This window comes from Hydra vulgaris, chromosome 01 (assembly GCF_038396675.1).
Source record: "Hydra vulgaris chromosome 01, alternate assembly HydraT2T_AEP".
In the NCBI taxonomy this organism is placed as follows: Eukaryota; Metazoa; Cnidaria; class Hydrozoa; order Anthoathecata; family Hydridae; genus Hydra; species Hydra vulgaris.
Window position 1 is genome coordinate 66,533,886 of NC_088920.1, and position 21,115 is coordinate 66,555,000.

A 21,115-nucleotide genomic window follows, 5' to 3' on the forward strand; every position below is an offset into this window, starting at 1 on the left:
CATGAAATACTTTTAGCGCAAAATATTGCTTTTTTATTGTCTTTTTTTATCGCAAGTCGAGACAATTTAACATGTTAACGATGACAATTTAACATGGCTGCAGCCTATTGGATATAAGTTATATCCAATAGGCTGTATAATTTTTATCAAATGACCAAAATTTATCGTTGAAATTAGGTTGTTTGAACGTTGTTCTAACGTCTTATCGACAATATATCAACCATATATGGTTGATATATTGTCGATAAGACGCTAAAACGACGTAATTTCAACGTTGAACTTTTAATTTTCAGTTTATCGAAGTTGAAATATGGATGATATGAAGTCGATAAGACGTTATAACAACGTTGAAACAACGTTTTCATCGACGTTGTTTCAACATCGTGGTTTTCAACGTCGGATTTTGTTTCCAATTCCACCAAATTTCAACGTTGTTTCAACATTGCATTTCGTCGGTTTGCGACGTTGTTTCAACGTTATTTCAACGTCATTGTGCCCACTGGGTTTCTATGGACATATTTTGACATAATTTTATATCTGAATTATTTGCTGTTTGATATTCTTGAAGAAAAAATCAATCTAACAAATTTATTGCGCATTTCAACTTAATTTACAGAGTTAAGTAAAAATAGTTTAACAAATTTGTTGCTAATTAATACTATCAAATACTATCAAATACTATTAAAATTAGGGGTATTTGGGGTAAAGTCCCTAATATTGTCGAAAAAAAAGTTGTTCAAAAGTATGTCAACTTGGGTCTCAAAAAAAGCGTATTTTAGAAGATAGTATAGAGATTTTAGAAAATATAAAAATTTTTCCTTAAAATTTTTTGGCAAATAAATTATTTGAAAAAATGCTAAAGACTCTTAAAAAAATGTCAACAAAATGTTTTTCAGCAATAATACAAAAAATACTTATTTTTATTACAAACGAATAACATCTTTAAAATCTCTATGAAAATACGCTTCTTTTGAGACTCAGGTTGACATACTTTTGAACAACTTTTTTTTCGACAATATTAGGGACTTTACCCCAAATACCCCTAATTTTAATAGTATTTGATAGTATTTGATAGTATTAATTAGTATGGATTAGTATTGGCGATTTCCCTTATTAGAATGTAAAAACCATCTCAAGTTGAGTTTTTATTACTGAAAATGGTTTTTATTAATATGACTAAACTTAAAATTATTCTCTTGATTAAAATAATATTTAAAAAAAAACATTTTTAGTTATTTTTAACTAATAGTTGATTCATTCAATAAATTATTCGCCATTTTTGACTTTAAATCGTAAGGAAAACGAAAAAAAATAATTATTCCAATATGTTTCACTCAAAACATTTTATGCAAGTTTATGACAGTTAATTATGCTGTTATAATGCAATTGTCAATTATTTTTTTGTTAAATAAATCATAACTATTATAACTAAAAGTATATTATTCGTAATTAGTTATAAATTATTACCGGTTAGTCTTCTTAATATGAATTTAATGAGCTGAATATAACTTATGTGAAACATTTCAAATTCTTCAGCTTAAATGAATTTAATTTGGCACGAATTTTTTGAAATTCTGTGAACCATTTTTTTGAAATCTTTTGAATTCAGTTTTTCATAATGAAATCTATTTCAGGATCAACTAATTATTAAAAATAACTGTAAAAGTTTTTTCAAAGAAATATTTTAAGTTTAGTCATACTAATTAAAACCACTTTCAGTAATAAAAACTCAGCTTGAGATGGTTTTTACATTCTAATAAGGGAAAGCGCCAATACTAATCAATACTATCAAATACTATCAAATGATGCCTCAATACTAGTCAATATTAGTCAATACTATCAATGTCAATATTAGTCATAATCAATAAATAAGTCATAATCAATAAATAAGTCAATAAATGCCAATATTAGTCAATGCTATCAAATGATACATCGCTAAAAAGGGCAGAAAAAGACCTTTATGAAACATCGGATGTTTGCTTATAGGGTTTAAAGTAATAGTTTTATGAAGCATAATTGATTGCAAAGACATAAAATTATGTCAAAATATGTCGACAGAAAATATGTCTGACATATTTTATGTCAGCAGAAAATAATTCAGACATAAAATTATGTCAAAATATGTCGACAGAAAATATGTCTGACATATTTCATGTCAGCAGAAAATAATTCAGACATAAAATTATGTCAAAATATGTCGATAGAAAATATGTCTGACATATTTTATGTCAGCAGAAAATAATTCAGACATAAAATTATGTCAAAATATGTCGATAGAAAATATGTCTGACATATTTTATGTCAGCAGAAAATAATTCAGACATAAAATTATGTTAAAATATGTTGACAGAAAATATGTCTGACATCTTTTATGTCAGCAGAAAATAATTCAGACATAAAATTATGTCAAAATATGTCGACAGAAAATATGTCTGACATATTTTATGTCAGCATAAAATAATTCAGACATAAAATTATGTCAAATTATGTCGACAGAAAATATGTCTGACATATTTTATGTCAGCAGAAAATAATTCAGACATAAAATTATGTCAAAATATGTCAATAGAAAATATGTCTGACATATTTTATGTCAGCAGAAAATAATTCAGACATAAAATTATGTCAAAATATGTTGATAGAAAATATGTGGGACATATTTTATGTCGGCAGAAAATATGTCTCAGACATATTTGACAGATAACAACCCTGGTTGTTTTTAATAAAACATTTTTTAAATGCATGTCTGCGGGCCGCCATATGTAATAAAATGATAAAAATGTTGGGGGCCGCCATAAAAGGTCTTGCGGGCTGCCACTTTGACATGCCTGCTCTATTGTTTCATTAAAAAATTGATTTGAGTATAATAGTCATCTTTCAAAACCACAAAAATCAATTGCGGTTAAAACTTTTATAAATTACTTTATTTTTACAAAAAAGCGTAACTTTTTTTTATTTTTATGCTTAACTTTAGTACACAGTAACTTTAAAAAAAATTCGTTTTATGCGCATTTAGTTTTTGTATTTTAGTTATTTAATAATATAACTTAACGAAAATAATATAAAGGAAAGATCAACATTTATAACACATTTATAAAATGGCTTTATAACAACAAGGTAAGTTTACAACATTTAATACTTTTATTTTGTACAAAAAGTGTCAGATAAGTAAGAGAACCTTTGAGAACCTATATCGAGTGCTTGACCTAGTAAATGCAACATGTCTATGACCTATTAGAACTATAAACATATTCCTTAATTTCCCCCCTTTTGAGTTTATTTGACATTTTAAAAGTACAAGTTTCAAGTCATATTATTCGCTTGAAATCGAAATACTTATTTAAAACGTTATGTTTTTTATTCACCCAAACAAAAATACATGTTACTATTTCACCAATACAATTCAATGCACATTGTACTGTTTAAACGCTTCTGACATTTAGATGTAAAGCTGGGTTTGATGGTGCTACAGGGCAAAGTGTTTACAAGCAGGTAAGCCATAATGAAAACATTGAAAGAAATCTAAAGAATAAAGAGTGTTTATTTATTACTTGCATAGTTCCATTAGAACTAAGTGGATTTTATAATAATAAAAACGTAGTAGTGTGGAAAAACAAAAAGCCATCATCGACTGCATTTTGTCGACCAGTAAGATTCGCTTCAGAAACCATGTTGACAAGTAAGATTCGTTAAAAAAGGAAACCAAGAATGTTGTAGAAGAAGAAAAAAAAAACTATCGATTCCGAAATTGAGAAATGTGATATTATTAACATTATTTTTGCAGGGAAAGAAATAACTGTAAAATGTTTTATTGAGCTGACTGTGATAGATGGTAAAATTCAATCAGTTTTATCAACAATGACAAACTCGACTCAGTATAGTCCAGTTTGTGGTATATCTCCTAAAAAAATGAACAACTTGGAGAAAGTGTTAAATTTAGACTTCGATAATTTAGAATTTAAATATGGTTTATCCAGCCTACACGCTTGCTAAACTTTTTTGAGCTAATACTGCATACTGGATATAAAAAGGAAACTGAAAAATGGCAGGCTAAAACCGTAGCTGATAAAATAGCGGTACAGCAAGTAAAGTGCCGAATTCAGACCAATTTTACGAACCAATTGGGGTTGGTAGTGAATTTGCCTAAAAGTGGAGGATCGGGTAAATCAAATCTTATGTTATATAAAATGTATATTATTTATACATATAATATTTCAAAATATGACATAATTGCAAGACAATTTCTACCAATCGGAATAATGTCAGAAGATGCCCTAAAGGTGCGAAATAAAGACTTTAGGAACTTTCGGGAACATTTTAGCAGAAAGACCTTAAGAAAAGATACAAATCAAGAATTGATTAATAATATAACATCTAGTGATCCGGTAATAACATCTAGTGATCCGGTAATAACATCTAGTGATCCGGAACATCTCTTAGAAAAGTTAAAAACAATCAAAGCATAAATTTCCCAGTGAAGTTCTAGAACTGGTGAGAGAATCTCCGTAACTTGATGATTTGTAATATATATAAATTAGAACTTTGTTTTTAAATCATAATTATTTCTGGTATAAAAAAACTAAAAATGGTGTCATTCGTAATGTGTGTGTGTGTGTGTGTGTGGGGGGGGGGGGGGTAAATGGTTTTAAAAATAAAAAAATATAATACTTTAGAATAGATCGTAATTAATCTTTAGACTTAACATTTCATCATAAAAAATCTTTATTTTTAAAACGTCATGAGCGTTTTATGAGAGTTTGAACAACTCAAATATTAAAAATTATAAATCCGCGTTTTTAAAGTTTTTTCAGTTATTTTCTGTTTATGACTTATTTTATTATGACTTATTTTTATTATTTATATTTAACTAAAACTTATAATAAAAGTAAAAAGTAAAACTTGAAATAATTATTTGGAAATTTAAATATCTTTATTAAAAAAAAAAAAAATGAAAATAATTTTGTCCACCATAAGTCTAATATCCGGCCCACTGTGCATTGCTAGATAGTATAAGATTCTAATTTGGTTTAGTAATTACTAAAAGAGACAGACAAAATCTACTATGATAAAATTCGTAAGTACCAAGTAATCCCTTAATATCACTTTAAATTGGGAAAGTATTTATTCTTTAATATTAAAATTCGCTAAAAATGTTTCCACACAGTATATAAATAAATATTGAATAGAGTTAGAATATAACTTTAGGTTATATTAAATTGTAACAAAAAAATTTTTCTGAAAATCTGGTGGGGTATTTATGATTATTTCACTAAAATAAGGTTTAAATATCATTGGAGATAAAATATCACTGGAACTTTAAACTTTAACTTAGTTTAATTTGTACTATATAAAGGTAAAATACACATTTTTTAACCTTAAAGTATGATTGCCAAAGTTTTAAAAAGACCTTATTAATAAATTTTCTTGTACTTTTACATTATATTTTTATTATATATTTCTATATTTTTACCTTTTTTTTCTTTAATAAGTTTTATTACATATATTAAGGAGATTCAGAGGATAGAATTATTATATTTATAAATATTGAACATTATATTAATACATATTGATAATCCTGTATATTAATTTTTTATAAATAATCCTTCATTGATATTATTAAATAAATACCACATTAAATTTTATCATTCTATAAATTTATAAATTTTATATTATATTTAGTTTAATGTGAGATTAATTTTGTTATAAAGATAAATATCACTTTAAATTGTATCATTCTATAAATTCATAAATTATATATTATATTTAGTTTGGTGTGATGGTTAACTTTGTTATAAAAATAAATAAAGTTGACTTTAATAGACTTTTTTGAAGAATATTATTCTTTTCGATAGCTGTATAAAAAAAACTCTTACGAAAAATTTATAGCGTATGTTATATTTTAGAACGACAGTAATTCACGAGTAGTTTTGCAGGTTCTTAAGTCTACTTTCTAATGTCCTTTTAAAAATTTTTTATCATTTTTAAAAAATTGATTAAATTTTAATTCTTTGATGAAGCATTAACATGAATCTATATTTATATATTTATATGCATCTATGCTCAATAATTTATTTTCGTTCATAAATCCAATATATATATATATATTTAAAAAAGTTTTGTTTTATTTGTAGTCACATTATCTTTTTCTAATTTACAAAAAAATATCATTTACTACAACTATGCAAAAATTATGGATGTGTTTATTGAATTTTTTATTTATAAGCGGTAATTTATTTTAATTTTTATTTATAAGCGGTAGTTGTTATTTTTTTATATAAGAGGTAATATTGTTTTTATTTATTAGCAGTTATATTATTTTTATTTATAAGCGGTTGTTTATTTAATATTTAAATCATTAAAAGACTTTTTTAAAAAGAAATCAAAGTAATTTTTTTTTTAATTTTGATTTTGATTTTTTTATTTTGAGTTTATTTTTTTGTTGTAAGTTTTTTTTAAGTTATTTTGCTATATAAAGTGGTGTATTGTTATTATACAGAGTGTTATATATAACACTCTATAATATATAGCAATATATACTGTTATATAGAGTTTTTCTTGAGAATATGATTATAAAACATATTCATATCACAAAAAAATATTATTAAAAAAAGAAAAAACTTTTTTCAACTTTTAATAAAATTTTTATCTTATTTTTTTAATTCTAGTGCACTCTTCAAGTTTTAACAACACGCCACAAGATTTAACTTTAGGGGAACTTGGTGGTTCCGTAACTTTGCTTTGGCAGGTTACTACTACTCAGATAGATTTTATAAGGTGGTTTAAAACCAATAAAAATAATAATATTCTTTTAAACATTATGTACAAGTCTGGTAATCAAATTGAACCTATTGGTAAGTGGCAAAAATCTTTGCGCAGACTTTTATCTAAATACACATTTTGGCGGAAGTGTATTTGATTTAGGGGTTCAAAAAGAGCTGTAAATGAACAATAATATTTTTGAAAAGTATTTTTCAACCAATGTTATTTAACAAAACAACTAACATTCTGTTTTAAATTTTGGTACGGGAAGATTTTGAATCGAATACATTTCCGTCCGTCTTTTAAGCTTATTTGTAAATTTTTCTATTATATATGTATATAAACCTGTAGAAAAATTTTGATGTTAAAACAATTATTTTCTATGTTAAAACTTTTACTAAACGTTTGGTAAAACGTTTAGTAAAAGGTTAACGTTTGGTTAATGTTTGGTAAACGTTTGCCAAACGTTTACCAAACGTTAACCATATGTTTAGCACATATTCACAATTGTGTTAAAATGCTTACCACACCTACCTCATAGTAAAACACTTGTCACATGTTAAAATAAAAAAAAAGCACCAAACAGATGCGGATTAGCATTTTTATTTAAATTTCACCGACACCTTGACATTATGGGTTCACAGCATTATTATAGACAGAAAAAAGTTATCAATATTTTAGTGAGTTTATCAAGTTCGCTATATTAGGGTGACTGGAGAATAACTGAGTCATGATTATAATTGGTATTTTGTAAGAAGTACAGTATAAGCATATGCTGGTTCAATCATCACCCAGGGAGCAGTAATCCCAGAACGTGTAAAGTGACCTAGATTAAAAACTATAAACAATTTTATTATAAAAGAAGTTCGAAATATCTTACAAAGAATAAGTTAACATAAACTTGTACTAAGCCTAGCAACTTGTTCCAAAGACTAGCATTCAAGAAAATTGGTGAAAAAATCTGGCTTTAGCGGTTTGAAAATAAATCTACTTGTGAAAAGTTGTTTTCATTAGGAGTATGGAAAAACAGCTCTTGTGAAACAACATCACTGAGATCTTTTTAATTATGTTTGTAACTGTACTTCGTGTCTCGTTTGGGCTCTTCAAGGGGTGAACATATCCCCTAGGCCCAATTATTCTTACTCTCCTCTAAAATAAAAATGCTATAATGATCTATTTTTTTTAAATGACCATATTTTTTGATTAAAAAAACAGCCCGAATTTCATTAAACTTACGAAACTCGTAGTTTAGTTTAGGAAAAGAAAACATTTGTTTTTGTTAACAGTTATGATCTTCACAACCATTTTACATATGGTTTTCTTTATAGAAGGTTCCTATACCTTGCTGAAATTTTTTCGACTGAAGGCCGAGTTTAAAAAAGTAGTGAATTTGTTGATGCAAAAATGTTGTATTTATTGATGATAAGAATAAATATAAAATTAGTAAATATTCTGATTAAAAAACTTCTTGAATTATTATATAAAATGATTTGCTTGAGGTTAATTAAGAATTTTTTAATAAACTTAAATTGCTTATAAAGTTAAATAAAAATATTTTTTTTATGGAAACTTTTGATATAAGAGAAAAAATATTAATGAGGAATAAACAATAATGAGAAAAATAACTATGAAGAATAACACATCAACTTTTTTTTCACTAAATATAAACTAAAGTATTAAAAAAATATCCAAAAATGTTAACATAAACATAATTTCTTTGAGTTAAGTTTCTTTATCACATTTGGCAGGGTGAAGTAATGCAAAGTTCTTTAAAAGATGTTTGCTAGTGTTTGGCATTGTTTTTTAAAAATCTGTACACATTTTCAACTAACTGTTGAAGTAAACTGTTGAATCGGAAATGTTCTGCAAACTCCTTTAACTAATAAAATATATGTATATATATTGTAAAAAAAAGATCACTGAAATAATATGTCAGATGGAATGTCAGATAATAATGTGGATGGAGTGTCATATAACCAATGTCAAATGGAATAGTCCTCTTCTATTTTAAGTTTTTCATAAAAGTTGAATTATTTGCAATTTCTTCATTCAAACAGTTTTAAACGCAATGAAGAATAAAAACAGTAACTGTTTCTAATGAACTTCAAGACCTTCGTTGTCATAAAATATAAGAACCATTTTGACATAAAAAATAAGGGGTCAAAAAATAACTTTTTTTAGATTTTGTGTAGTTAGCCACTTTTTCTTAAATAATTTTTATGCTGATTTGGAATTTTTCCTAATTAATATTTAATCTTTTACTTTAATTTTAATAAAAGTTATTATTTTGACAAAACAATCAATTGTTAAATGAAATGAAATCGTTATTGTTAATAAAGTAGAACCCATGGTAATAATTTTTCGTTTCATTTTATCAAGAAAATATGTAAAAATTATATGTTGTTTATAAATACAACAAAAAATTAACGATTACAAATGAAAATGCGAAATAACTTCATAGCAGCCGTGGTGCAGTGGTTGGAGTTTTTGCTCGAAATCAAGAGGTATAAGGTTCGATGTTGGCTCTGGCTAGATGAATGACAGTGGTAAGAAAGGAGACATGAGTCTCCTGGTTAAATTGCTCTTCAGAAGTGCTCTGGGATAAGATCCTTAATACTTTTTGGAGCACCTTAAAAAAAAAAAAAAAAAGTCATTGTTTTTGTTTTTTTCGTGCCTTCATAGCAGCAAATTGGTTTATTACATCTTTTAAATCTAATAGAGCTGTTTTTTCTGCTTCAATAGCGAATAGACTTAACGCAGACAAACGGTCTTGTGCCATCGTTGTCCTTAAATGCGTTTTTATTCATTTTAGTGTGCTGTAAGATCTAATTGCAGTTGCCATGCTAATTAGCATAGGTGCATAGCATAGGTGCACAGCATAGGTGCTGCGATTGTTTTAGTAAAAGAGCAACTTATATGTTACTGTTGTTTGAGCAAACACAAAAATCCACATCTTCAATCTCCATTTTGAAAGTTTTTTTAAACAAAATCATTTGATTCGGAAAGGCATCGGATATATCTTTCGGATATTTATTGTGCAAATTTGCGGCATGTTTAAATATTTCGTCAGAATCTAATAATATTATTTTTTTGGGATTTAAAAATAAAAAATAGTTATTTACTGTTTTCAGAGACGTTAAACGAGAACCTATCTTATTTATGACTATATGACTATATGACTGTGTTAAATACATCAATTTCAAAATGATGTTGAGCTGTTTCAAAACGAAAATCTTCACGACTGTCATCAAATTTTTTTGTTCGTTTTATTAGTGTTTGTTTAAACGTTAGAACTATAACCCACTTTATAGCAAGAGCTTTGGTTTTGCAAGAATATTGTCAAAATTTTTACGCAGTAATTTTGTTTATTTTATTCCAGTTTCTAATAATGAACAAACTATATCCAAATCTATACTTTTAGATTGAAATAATTTTGAAACGATATTTAATGGTGCTAATATTTCAATAATTGACACAAAATGCAAAGAAAATCTTAAACCGGGCGCTTGTGCTATTTCTGCTTTTTTATTGCTTTCCAAAATAATTTTAGATTAGATCTACATATCTATGTTTTATGTCTACACAAGATGATAAAAAAGACGCCCAGCGTGTAAGATTAGTTTTTTTAACGCTTTTGATTTTGCTGTTATTTTTGATAATATGTCTCACCTATTTTTGCTAATACCAAAAAATATATATATTTCTTGTATACTATAAAAAAAAATTGCTAATATCTGGCACTCCATTCATAGCATAATTTATAACTATATTTAAATTGTGGGCTGCACAATGCATAAATGTTGAGTTTTTTTCTATATCTTTTATTTTTGTTTGTACCCAAGAGTAAATGCCATTCCTTTTGCTTGCTCCATCATAACCTTTTCCCCTACATTTTTTCTAAACAAGACCAAATGCTTTTAGTATAACAGTAATTTGATTTGATATTGCACTTGCCGATTAATTGTTAACTTTGAAAAACCCTATAAATTTTTCTTCAATTTTTATTAGGAGAGGAGATCCATTTATGTCATAACAAATTTTAACAAATCGAAAGATAATCCTTAATTGGCCTGTTTTAGATAAATCTTGAGTAGTATCGACAATCATTGAAAATAAGGAGGTAAATTGATATCATTGATAACTTTCCTTTCTAAATTTTTTAACAAAAGACAAATAATTTCATTCTTAATTTGAGGCGATAAATAATTAACACTAAAGTGAGGGAAGAAGGCGAAGTAAGGGAAGGCGGAGGGGATGAGGGAAGGAGGGGGGGGGGAGAAAGGGCAGGGCGGAGAGAACGGGCCTGCGTGACACCAAAATGAAAAATGCAAATATAATAATAGTTTTTTTGGAGAAATTCGAAACTCGTGTTCACCCTTCTGGGTGACACCAACCCAAGCGATGCCATTGATCAACATTGTAATATTTGATGCTAACTCGAGTTAACTATTTTTGTTGTTTTATAATTTTTACATTATTATTTTTATTTAACAATTATACCATTATTAATTATTTTTTCATCACTACATCACTGTACAGTCGTCCCCCGGTTAACGAACCCCCCTGTTAGCGAACTTTCGGTTAACGAACCGAAAGTTTGCCCAAAATCCTCCCCCGGTTAACGAACCGGAACTCGGTTAACGAACCGGGACCGCCAAATGGCGTGCACACGCGCGTGAAGGTCGGGCGCGCCGTCCAGCATTTCCCCCTCAGTTTTGTGAGTGTCATGGAAGCCTGGGAGGTGAATGGTTGTGCTGGGTGTGCTTTTGTTGTTTCATTTTTTTCTTTTCTTGTTTCACTAATATTTTTCATGCATTTTTGTGCTTTTTTCTAGGTTTTTTTCCCACTTGCGATTTTTTCGATTTTGCGATTTTTCAAAATGTCGAACCCTGCGAAAAAAAGCAGAAAAGTTTTCACTCTTGAAGAGAAAAAGACAATCATTCAAAGAGTGCAAAAAGGTGAAAAGCAAAGTGACCTGGCTAAGGAGTTTAGTGTGAATAAATCAACCACTGGCACCATCATCAGCTCGAAGGAAAAAATCTTGGCTGCTGCTCAAACTGCTACAAAAGGATCCACAAAAATTGTCAGCAAAAAGCAAAGGCACCCAGTCATGGATGAAATGGAGCAGCTCCTGATCCTCTGGATTGAGGACATGCAGATGAGAGGGGATCCTGTGTCTGGTGAGCACATTTGCATGAAAGCAAGGAAGATCTTTATTTCATTATTTCGGCAAAATCCACCAATTAAAAATTTTTTAATGGCGGCCTATGGGAAAACGCGTTTCGGTTAACGAACTTTTCGGATAACGAACTAGTTCGTACTCCGAATTAAGTTCGTTAACCGGGGGACGACTGTATATCATTGCGGGTTTTTTTATTCAACACTCCGTAAAATGTGGCTGTGCTCGTAAACAAAACGTAAACAAACCCACGTTTTTTAAAAGTAGCGGGAGTTAAATCAAAATCAAATAACAACAACAAAAAGAGGTTTTTAATTTATCTTTGATATTTATTTATATCAATTATAAAAACCACAATAATAATTTTATTAATAACAAAATTAATAATAGATAATAAATTATAAAAATACAAATAAAATTAAATCAGTTTAATAAAGGTTAAAATATTAACGTTAACAGAAGGTATTTAAATTTAAATACTTTTTTTCAGTTGTTTTATGATACTAGTTTATAAACTAGTATTATTAAACAACTGAAGAAAAAGACAGTATCTGATAATAATATTAGCTAGAACGGAATGTGTTACCTACTAATATTTTTCATATAGCTCTGATTTTGTAGTGGAGTTAGAGTTCCAACAAATATCTTTTTTTTACCTGAAAAAAAAAAAAAAAAAAAAAATTTAATACAAAAACTCAACAAAGCAACAGCAAAGCAACAACAACAAACAAAAAAACATAAAACTGCAGAGATAAATTTTTTGATGTAATTTAACAACCATGAGACATATTTTTCTGTCATTACATTAAAAAAAAAAAATATAATAAAAATAATATTAATAATATTAAAATAAATGATCATGTAATTAATGTAATTTGGAAATGACTATTATTAACAGTCGTTTTCGAATTACAGTGTTGAGGATGATATCAGTTAAACAATTGATATTTTCAAAAAAAATTCTTTTATATTCTAACTAAGGTTTTTAACAATTATTTTTTGAAGTTTTTAATAAAAGATAGTAATAAAAATGCTACATAAAATATAACATTGCATACAACATCAAGTTATTAAAATCTACTCAAAGTAAATCAAGTGAAAATCTTTTCTTATGATTAAAAGAGTACCTGTCCTAAAACATAAACCTTTAGTTAATGTACACTCGACTGTGGCTATTCCAGTTTAACATAAATTGAATAGCTGCAGTGGAGTGTACATCAACTAAGGTTTTAGTTTTAAGATCGGCACTTGTTTGTCTTAATTTTTTGGGATTTGGTGTAATTTGAGTAACCTTGAATGAGACTAAGAAAATTCCAGATTTGAATGAGAGATTAGCGAGGTGAGCTATGATTGGTCTAAATAATTCTGAAAATGATTTTAAAATGTTTATTAGGATAATATTGAGTGGTGATGTCTTGAGTTTGAGAGTTTTGATTACATGAAAAACATCAGTGGAAGTGACTGTACCAAATGTTGTAAAAATATCTACAGGGGGAGATCGCTCCATAATGAAATCAGATTTTAGGATTGTAGCAAGTCTTTCTTAGATATTTTTTTTATACTTACAAGTTTGCTTGCAAAATATTGACTTATTGTGCTACATTTTGCTTCTGGTATTGTGTTATTTGTTTTAGGATTATTCAATAGAAGTATTTCTTTGGCAACATTCCATGTTTCTTTTTGATTATTACGTGCTAGTTAAGTTTTTCCTCATAATAATAATTACATCTGGATATTAATATCTAGAAATTTTAAAATAAAGTGCATTTTTTTAGAAAGTGCATTTGGCCTTGAAATATACTCTTTTCGGGCAGAGTCCAGTTTATAACCCTATATATATATATATATATATATATATATATATATATATATATATATATATATATATATATATATATATATATATATATATATATATGTATATATGTATATATATATATATATATATATATATATATATATATACACGCATATATATATATATATATATATATATATATATATATATATATATATATATATATATATATATATATATATATATATATATATATATATATATATATATATATATATATATATATATATATATAAATTAGTAGAAAATCACTTAACAAACATTTTTCTTATTTAACACTGTGTTTCATGAATAAAGACTCATCAGAAAGATTTAAAATAAAAGATTTCTGATGAGTCTTTATTGATGAAATACAGTGTTAAATGAGAAAAATGTTTGCTAAGTGATTTTCTACTAATTTATAATTGCTCTGTTCTTTTAAGAACAGCGAGTACTCTTTTTTGTAGAATACATTTTAAAGTTGTTTAAATATATATATATATATATATATATATATATATATATATATATATATATATATATATATAAATATATATATATATATATATATATATATATATATATATATATATATATATATATATATGTATATATATATATGTGTATATATGTATATATATATATATATATATATATATATATATATTTATATATATTTATTTATAAAATATATATAAAGGAGGGCATAGAAAGCCAAAAGGAGGACATGCATAAATATTTTAATAATACCTTATGCCAGTGACGGATCCAGCATTTTTTGGTGTTTGAGATAGCTAACTTCCAAACATAGAGCAAACTCTAAAAATTTGTATGTTTATACTCATGTCAAATAATGATACTTTCCATAGTGATGGTTGGAGGCTGGGAACAAAAAAGCTCTAAAATTTCATTCCTCCCCTCCCCTACCTAAAACCTGAGGGCAATAAATTGATAAATATTCATTAATAAATTTTAAGTTTCATAGTATTATCTCTCAGCGTTCAAAAATTATGACCATTTAAAATTTGTGACCCCCTAAAAATGAGGGGGTTTAAACTTTAAATATATATATATATATATATATATATATACATATATATATATGTATAAATATATCTATATATATATATCTATGTATAAATATATATATATATATATATATATATATATATATATATATATATATATATATATATAAATTTTTTCATTCAAAACTGTGCTTCATCAATAAAGACTAATCAGAAATCTTTAATACTCAAAAATCTTAAGAGTTTTTAAACTTATTTGTTATATTATAATTTTAACATTGTTTGATGGAATTAAATAACAACATTTGCAATATACAAATGTTGAATTTAGGTTTCTATTAACTCTATGATTTAAATTTAGTTGGAACCAACTATATTGGTCGCGTTTCTACTCCTGGGAGTGCTATCTTGACAATTAATAAATTGACAGCTTCAGATGAGGGATTGATTGGGTGTAATGTTGATTTTACTGGAGGTCAAACAGTTTTAAGTAAAATTTACCTGGAAGTAGGAGGTAAAAAGCTATTTTGAATATTTATGAATAATTAGTTTGTTTATTTGTTAGTATTGACACTATATATCCTATTGGTTTTTGATTTTATTTAGCACTCCTTAAACTTGTTTGTTTTATTAATATTTATATTATTAATAAATGCCATATATGTATATATATATATATATATATATATATATATATATATATATATATATATATATATATATATATATATATATATATATATATATATATATATATATACATACATATATATACAGGGCGTTAGCCAGAAATAAATTTTATACCATGTTTTTGCCGTATTGAGAATTTTTATTGTTGTTGTTCTAGAAAATGTTGGGAATTTTCTAGAAAAAATATATAATATATATATTCTAGAAAAAAAAAATATATATATATATATATATATATATTTTAGGACCTTTTCTAGAAAATTCCCAACATTTTCTAGAACAACAACAATAAAAATTCTCAATACGGCAAAAATATGGTATAAAATTTATTTCTGGCTAACGCCCTGTATATATATGTATGTATATATATATATATATATGTATATATATATATATATATATTTATATATATATATATATATATATATATATATATGTATATATTTATATATATATATATATATATATATATATATATATATATATATATATATATATATATATATATATATATATATATATATATATATATATATATATATATATATATATACAGTTTCTGATCAAATTATTAGCCCACGCTGATATTTTTTGTATTTTTTATCTTCTTAGAGGCAAACCTTATGTTTTTATAAAAATAAAAATAAAATCTTTATATATTAACAAAGTAAAACTGTTTTCTATCATAAAATACACTAAATAACAATTAGAATATGTTTATTAACATGAATTATTAATATTTTGTTGATCCTCCCTTATTTTTTATAACTGCACGATAACAATTCGGCATACTAAAAATGCAACTTAAAGCCATTTCTTTTAAATGCGCACCATGGTTCCATTGCCTAATAATTTTTTCAATTAATTGGGTCCTAGATATGACCTTTTTTAGCAAAATTTGTCTCTTTAATAGCTCCCATACAATTTCTATAGGGTTTAGATCTGGGGAGTTCCCTGGCCAATTCGAAAGTGGAATTCTTCGAGATAGGGGGGTTGGGGGCCCTCTGCGATAGCCGCATTAGAGGGTTCGCCAGTGCTGCCCCTGGATCTGAGAAGGAGGGAGTATGATCCTCTTTTAGAGGAGAAGAAAACTGAAGAGTTATTTTTATTTCCTATTTTTTTAATGAGCTGAATGATTTATAAAAGGTAATTCGTTAAAAGTATGATGACTAGGAGGACAGTTTAATGATCATTTTAGAGTATTTGTATTTTTAACATTTGAATTGTTTCAAAAAAATAATTTTTTTTCTGAATAAAAAGCATCAAAACTTACATAAATAACTCATACTACTCCTTTGATGAAGTAATTGAACCTAAAAAACTAATAATATTTCAAGTGGATAAGCTATCTGGAAAATCTGCATATCTTCTAGGCATTCCTGCTAATCCTAAGAAATGTTGTGGAAAAAAAGTTAAATTTACTCCTATAATAGTAATTCAAAAGTGAATTTTACCAAAGGTTTCATTAATAGCAAATCTGGAAATTTTTCCAAATCAAAAATAAAATCCCTCAAACATAGCAAATACTGCACCTAATGATAAAATATAATGAAAATGAGCTACTACATAATATGTATCATGTAGTAAAATTTCTAATGAGCCATTAACTAAAATTACACCAGTTAAACTTTTAAAGTAAATAAAAATATAAAACCAGTAGCTCATAACATAGGTAAATAAATTTTTAAACATAAAAAATTTTCACATAGGTGTAGATAAATTAATATTTCCTCGGTACATGTTGCTAATCAGCTAAAACATTTTAATTCCCGTAGGAACAGCAATAATTATAATGGCTGCTGTAAAGTAGGCTCTAGTATCAATATCCATTCCTACAGTAAACATATGATTACTTTTTGAAAAAGTAAATAATTTTCTAATTTTCCTATTATTAGAATTATATATAAAAAATAAAAAAATTAAAACAAACTAGAAATTATACTAATTAATATATAAGGGTTTTCTATGGGTTTAGAGCCTAATTTAGTTTGGGTTTAGAGCCTAAGTTAGTAAAATAAAGTTTGCTATAAACACTCAATATAATAATTTTCCAAAAGGTCTAAAAATTAACGAAAAAAGCTTATTGTTGTGTAAAAATGGGATAACGAGAAAGATTATTATACTTAAAATTAAAGCTAACTAACTCCTCCTAATTTATTAGGAATTAATCTTAATATGGCATAAGCAAATGAAAAATCACTCTGGCATTATGTGGACAGGAGTTTCTCATGAGTTAGCGTTACTAAAATTTTCTGGATCACTCAAAGTATTAGTATAAAAAAATACTATAAATAATAGAATAAATATTAATGAAAAAAAATCCATAAACATCTTTAATACAAAATACCAATGAAATAGGACCTTATCAAAATTACTATTAATTCCTAAAAGATTACTAGATCCAACACTATGAATTAATACTATATGAATTAAGATTAGAGATGGTAACACAAATGGAGATAAATAATGTAAACTAAAAAATCTACCTAAAGTAGCATTATTCACACTAAATCCACCTCAGATTCATTGAACTATATCATCTCCTATATAAGGAATTGCAGATAAGAAATTTGTGATAACAGTGGCCCCTCAAAAAGACATTTGTCCTTAAGGTAACACATAACCTATAAAAGCGGTAATCATCATTACTATTAATATGATTATTCTTGAAAATCAAATGGTTTTTTTTTGATAACACCCATAATATAAACTTTTGCCTATATGAATAAAAACGCAAATAAAATTAAAAAAGCCCCATAAGCATGAATTGATTTTAATAAAAATCCATAATTTCCATATCTCTACATATATGAACTATTGATTTAAAAGATAAAATTATATCTCCACAATAATGCATAGCTAATAAAATTCCAGTAACTAATTAAATTGGAAAATGCAATCCTAATAAGGATCCAAAATTTCATAAATAATTTATATTTGGTGGGGAGGGGAGATCAATTAAAGTAGAATTAATATGTTTTATAAGATGATTATTTTTTCTAATTCTCATTATGTAGAAATGTTAATATAAGAACTAAATGTTATAGAATCAATTATTATATTAGGACAAATTCCTAATATAATAAATATTAACAATGGTAATACACTTTGAAATTCAAAATCTATTGTCTATTTTAAATGGGATAAATTAGAACCAAAAAACATTCTATTATAAATTCATAAAGAATAAATTAAATTTATGAAAAGTCCTAATAAAACTAATAAAATTATAAATAAAGAAAATCTAAAAGCTGAAATTGTTAAAAATAATTCAGCTATAAAATTTAATGTTAAAGGAAATGAAATATTAGCTAAAATTAAGATGAACATAATTATGCTTAAAATAGACATAGTAATTGTTAAACCTCTAAAGTATTTTATAAATCTTGAATGAAATCTAAAATATACAGTTAAAGTTATAATAAATAAGCCTGAACTAGATACACCATGAGCAATCATCATTAATATTGATCCAATCAGCCCTTCGATAGAATGTGAAAAAATACCTATAGTTACTAAACCCATATGAGATACTGAAGAATAAGCAATTAAACGTTTTATGTCTGTTTGACAACATGTAGGTAAAGCACCATAAATAAATAAAAAGCACCATAGCTATTGTACTCATTGTAATAATTAATGGATAATAAAATTGAGAAGCTAATGGAAAAATTGGATAGCAAAATCTAATTAAACCATAACCCCCTAATTTCGAAAGTATTCCTGCTAATAAAATTGAACCTGCTATAGGTGCTTCTACATGAGCGAAATATGAATCGATATCATTGGTATCTTTACAGCCAAACCTACAAAAAATACTATAAATAATCAAAATTGAATATTATATGGGATTTTTATAATTAATAAATTTTCATAATTAGTTGTTCCAGTTAATGAATATATTTTAAATATACTTATCAGGATTAATAAAGATTCTATTAAGGTATATAAAAAAATTAAAAGCAGTTTTAAATTTTTTTTCTCGATACCCTCATATACCAATCATAATAAGTCCAGGTATCAATATATTTGCAAATGAAATATATAATCATAAAATATCTAAAATAGAAAATACTCCGATTAATAAAATAACTGATATAAATAATAATAAATTAAATTCTTTTTTAAAATATTTTATTGATCTTAAACTTTTTAATACAGGCATTAATAAAATACTTAAACCTATAAAAATATGGATAAACCATCAATAGAAAGAATAAAATTATTTCAATTAACAAGAATTGAATTGATTAATAATCAATTAAAATTTAAGCTAAATTTAAAATTTAAAATTTTATGATTTATAGTAAAAAATGATACAAAGTAAAATAATAATATTAGAGATCAAAATAAAGAAATATTAAAAATATTTTTATTATTTCTTTTAATAAAATATTTATTAAGCTTAAAAATTGGAATTAATAAAAGAAAAGTTATATACATCATTTATTGGATAAACCTCAAAAAGCTCGTAGTAAAGAATTTGCAATAATAGTAAATGATAAACTTGTAAATAGGGTAAATAAGGTTTGTAATAGACTTTGTAATAAACTTGTAAATAGAGGTAAATAAAGTTTTCATAATAAACCCATTAATTGATCATATCTTAGTCTAGGAAAAGAAGTTTTTAGTGAAATAAAATTGCAAATACAATCATTTAAAAAAAAAAAAATTATTAATAAAAAAATAATTGTTTCAGTTTCCTAAAAACAAAATTACAAAAAAAGTACTAGTATTATGTGAGAGTATTCTGCTAAGAAAAAAATAAAGCAAAAGACATTGAAGAGTATTCTACATTATAACCAGAAACTAATTCTGACTCACCCTCAGTTAAATTAAAAGGAGCTCTGTTAGTTTCTGCTAATGAACATATAAAAAACATTATAGCTATTGGTCACAAAGAAAAAATATAAGAACTTTGATTTTGTGAATTTATGAAAGAATAAACATTCAAAGTTCCAGCACATAAAATGCAAGAAAAAACAACTAAACTAATACAAACTTCAAAACTTATCATTTGAGCAGCAGCTCTCAATGAACTTAAAAAAGCATATTTAGAATTACTTAACCACCCAGATAAAAGAATAGAATATATGTTTACTTGACCACCCAGATAAAAGGATAGATTATATGTTTATTGAAGAGATAGCAAAAATAATCATTATTCCTAAGTTAAAATTAAAAATCAAATTATTTACTCCTAATGGAATTATTATTCAAATAAGTAATGATAAGGTTAAAGCTAAAATAGGAGAAAACAAATAGAGAAATATATTAACATGATTAGGGATAATTACTTTTTTTTTTGTTTTTTGTTTTTTTGTTATTCACCTCTTCAAGGCCAAGAAGGGCACTACAGATGAGGAGGCTACTTAATAGTGGTTATAACCCTCTCTCAACTCTATAACTCCGAAACACGAACCTCATCGAACAAGGCCGCTGCGCAGAGAAACAAGTTGAGCGCGGTACTACCAGGGACGTGGTGGGGATCGAACTCCGAACCTCTCGCTTATGAAGCGAGCGCTTTACCACAACACCACTACCGCACTACAGCATACCGCCACTACTTCTTTTGAAAATAATTTTACACCATCAGCCAAAGGTTGTAATAATCCATATATT

The 21,115-nt window shown here is 26.0% G+C and overlaps 1 protein-coding gene across 2 annotated transcripts in view; it reads left to right on the forward strand.

Moving 5' to 3' along the window:
• Nucleotides 1–6,072: 6,072 nt before the first annotated feature.
• LOC101236232 (hemicentin-1) overlaps nucleotides 6,073–21,115 on the forward strand; it is a 91,876-nt gene continuing 76,833 nt past the window's right edge. The window contains exons 1-3 of one of the 2 annotated variants that reach the window (XM_065788978.1): nucleotides 6,073–6,225; nucleotides 6,666–6,851; nucleotides 15,165–15,317. In XM_065788978.1, coding sequence (XP_065645050.1) covers nucleotides 6,180–6,225; nucleotides 6,666–6,851; nucleotides 15,165–15,317 — 385 coding nt within the window. In that variant the 5' untranslated portion in view covers nucleotides 6,073–6,179. The remainder of the gene's footprint in view (nucleotides 6,226–6,665; nucleotides 6,852–15,164; nucleotides 15,318–21,115) is intronic. The other variant, XM_065788979.1, reaches the window with a different exon arrangement.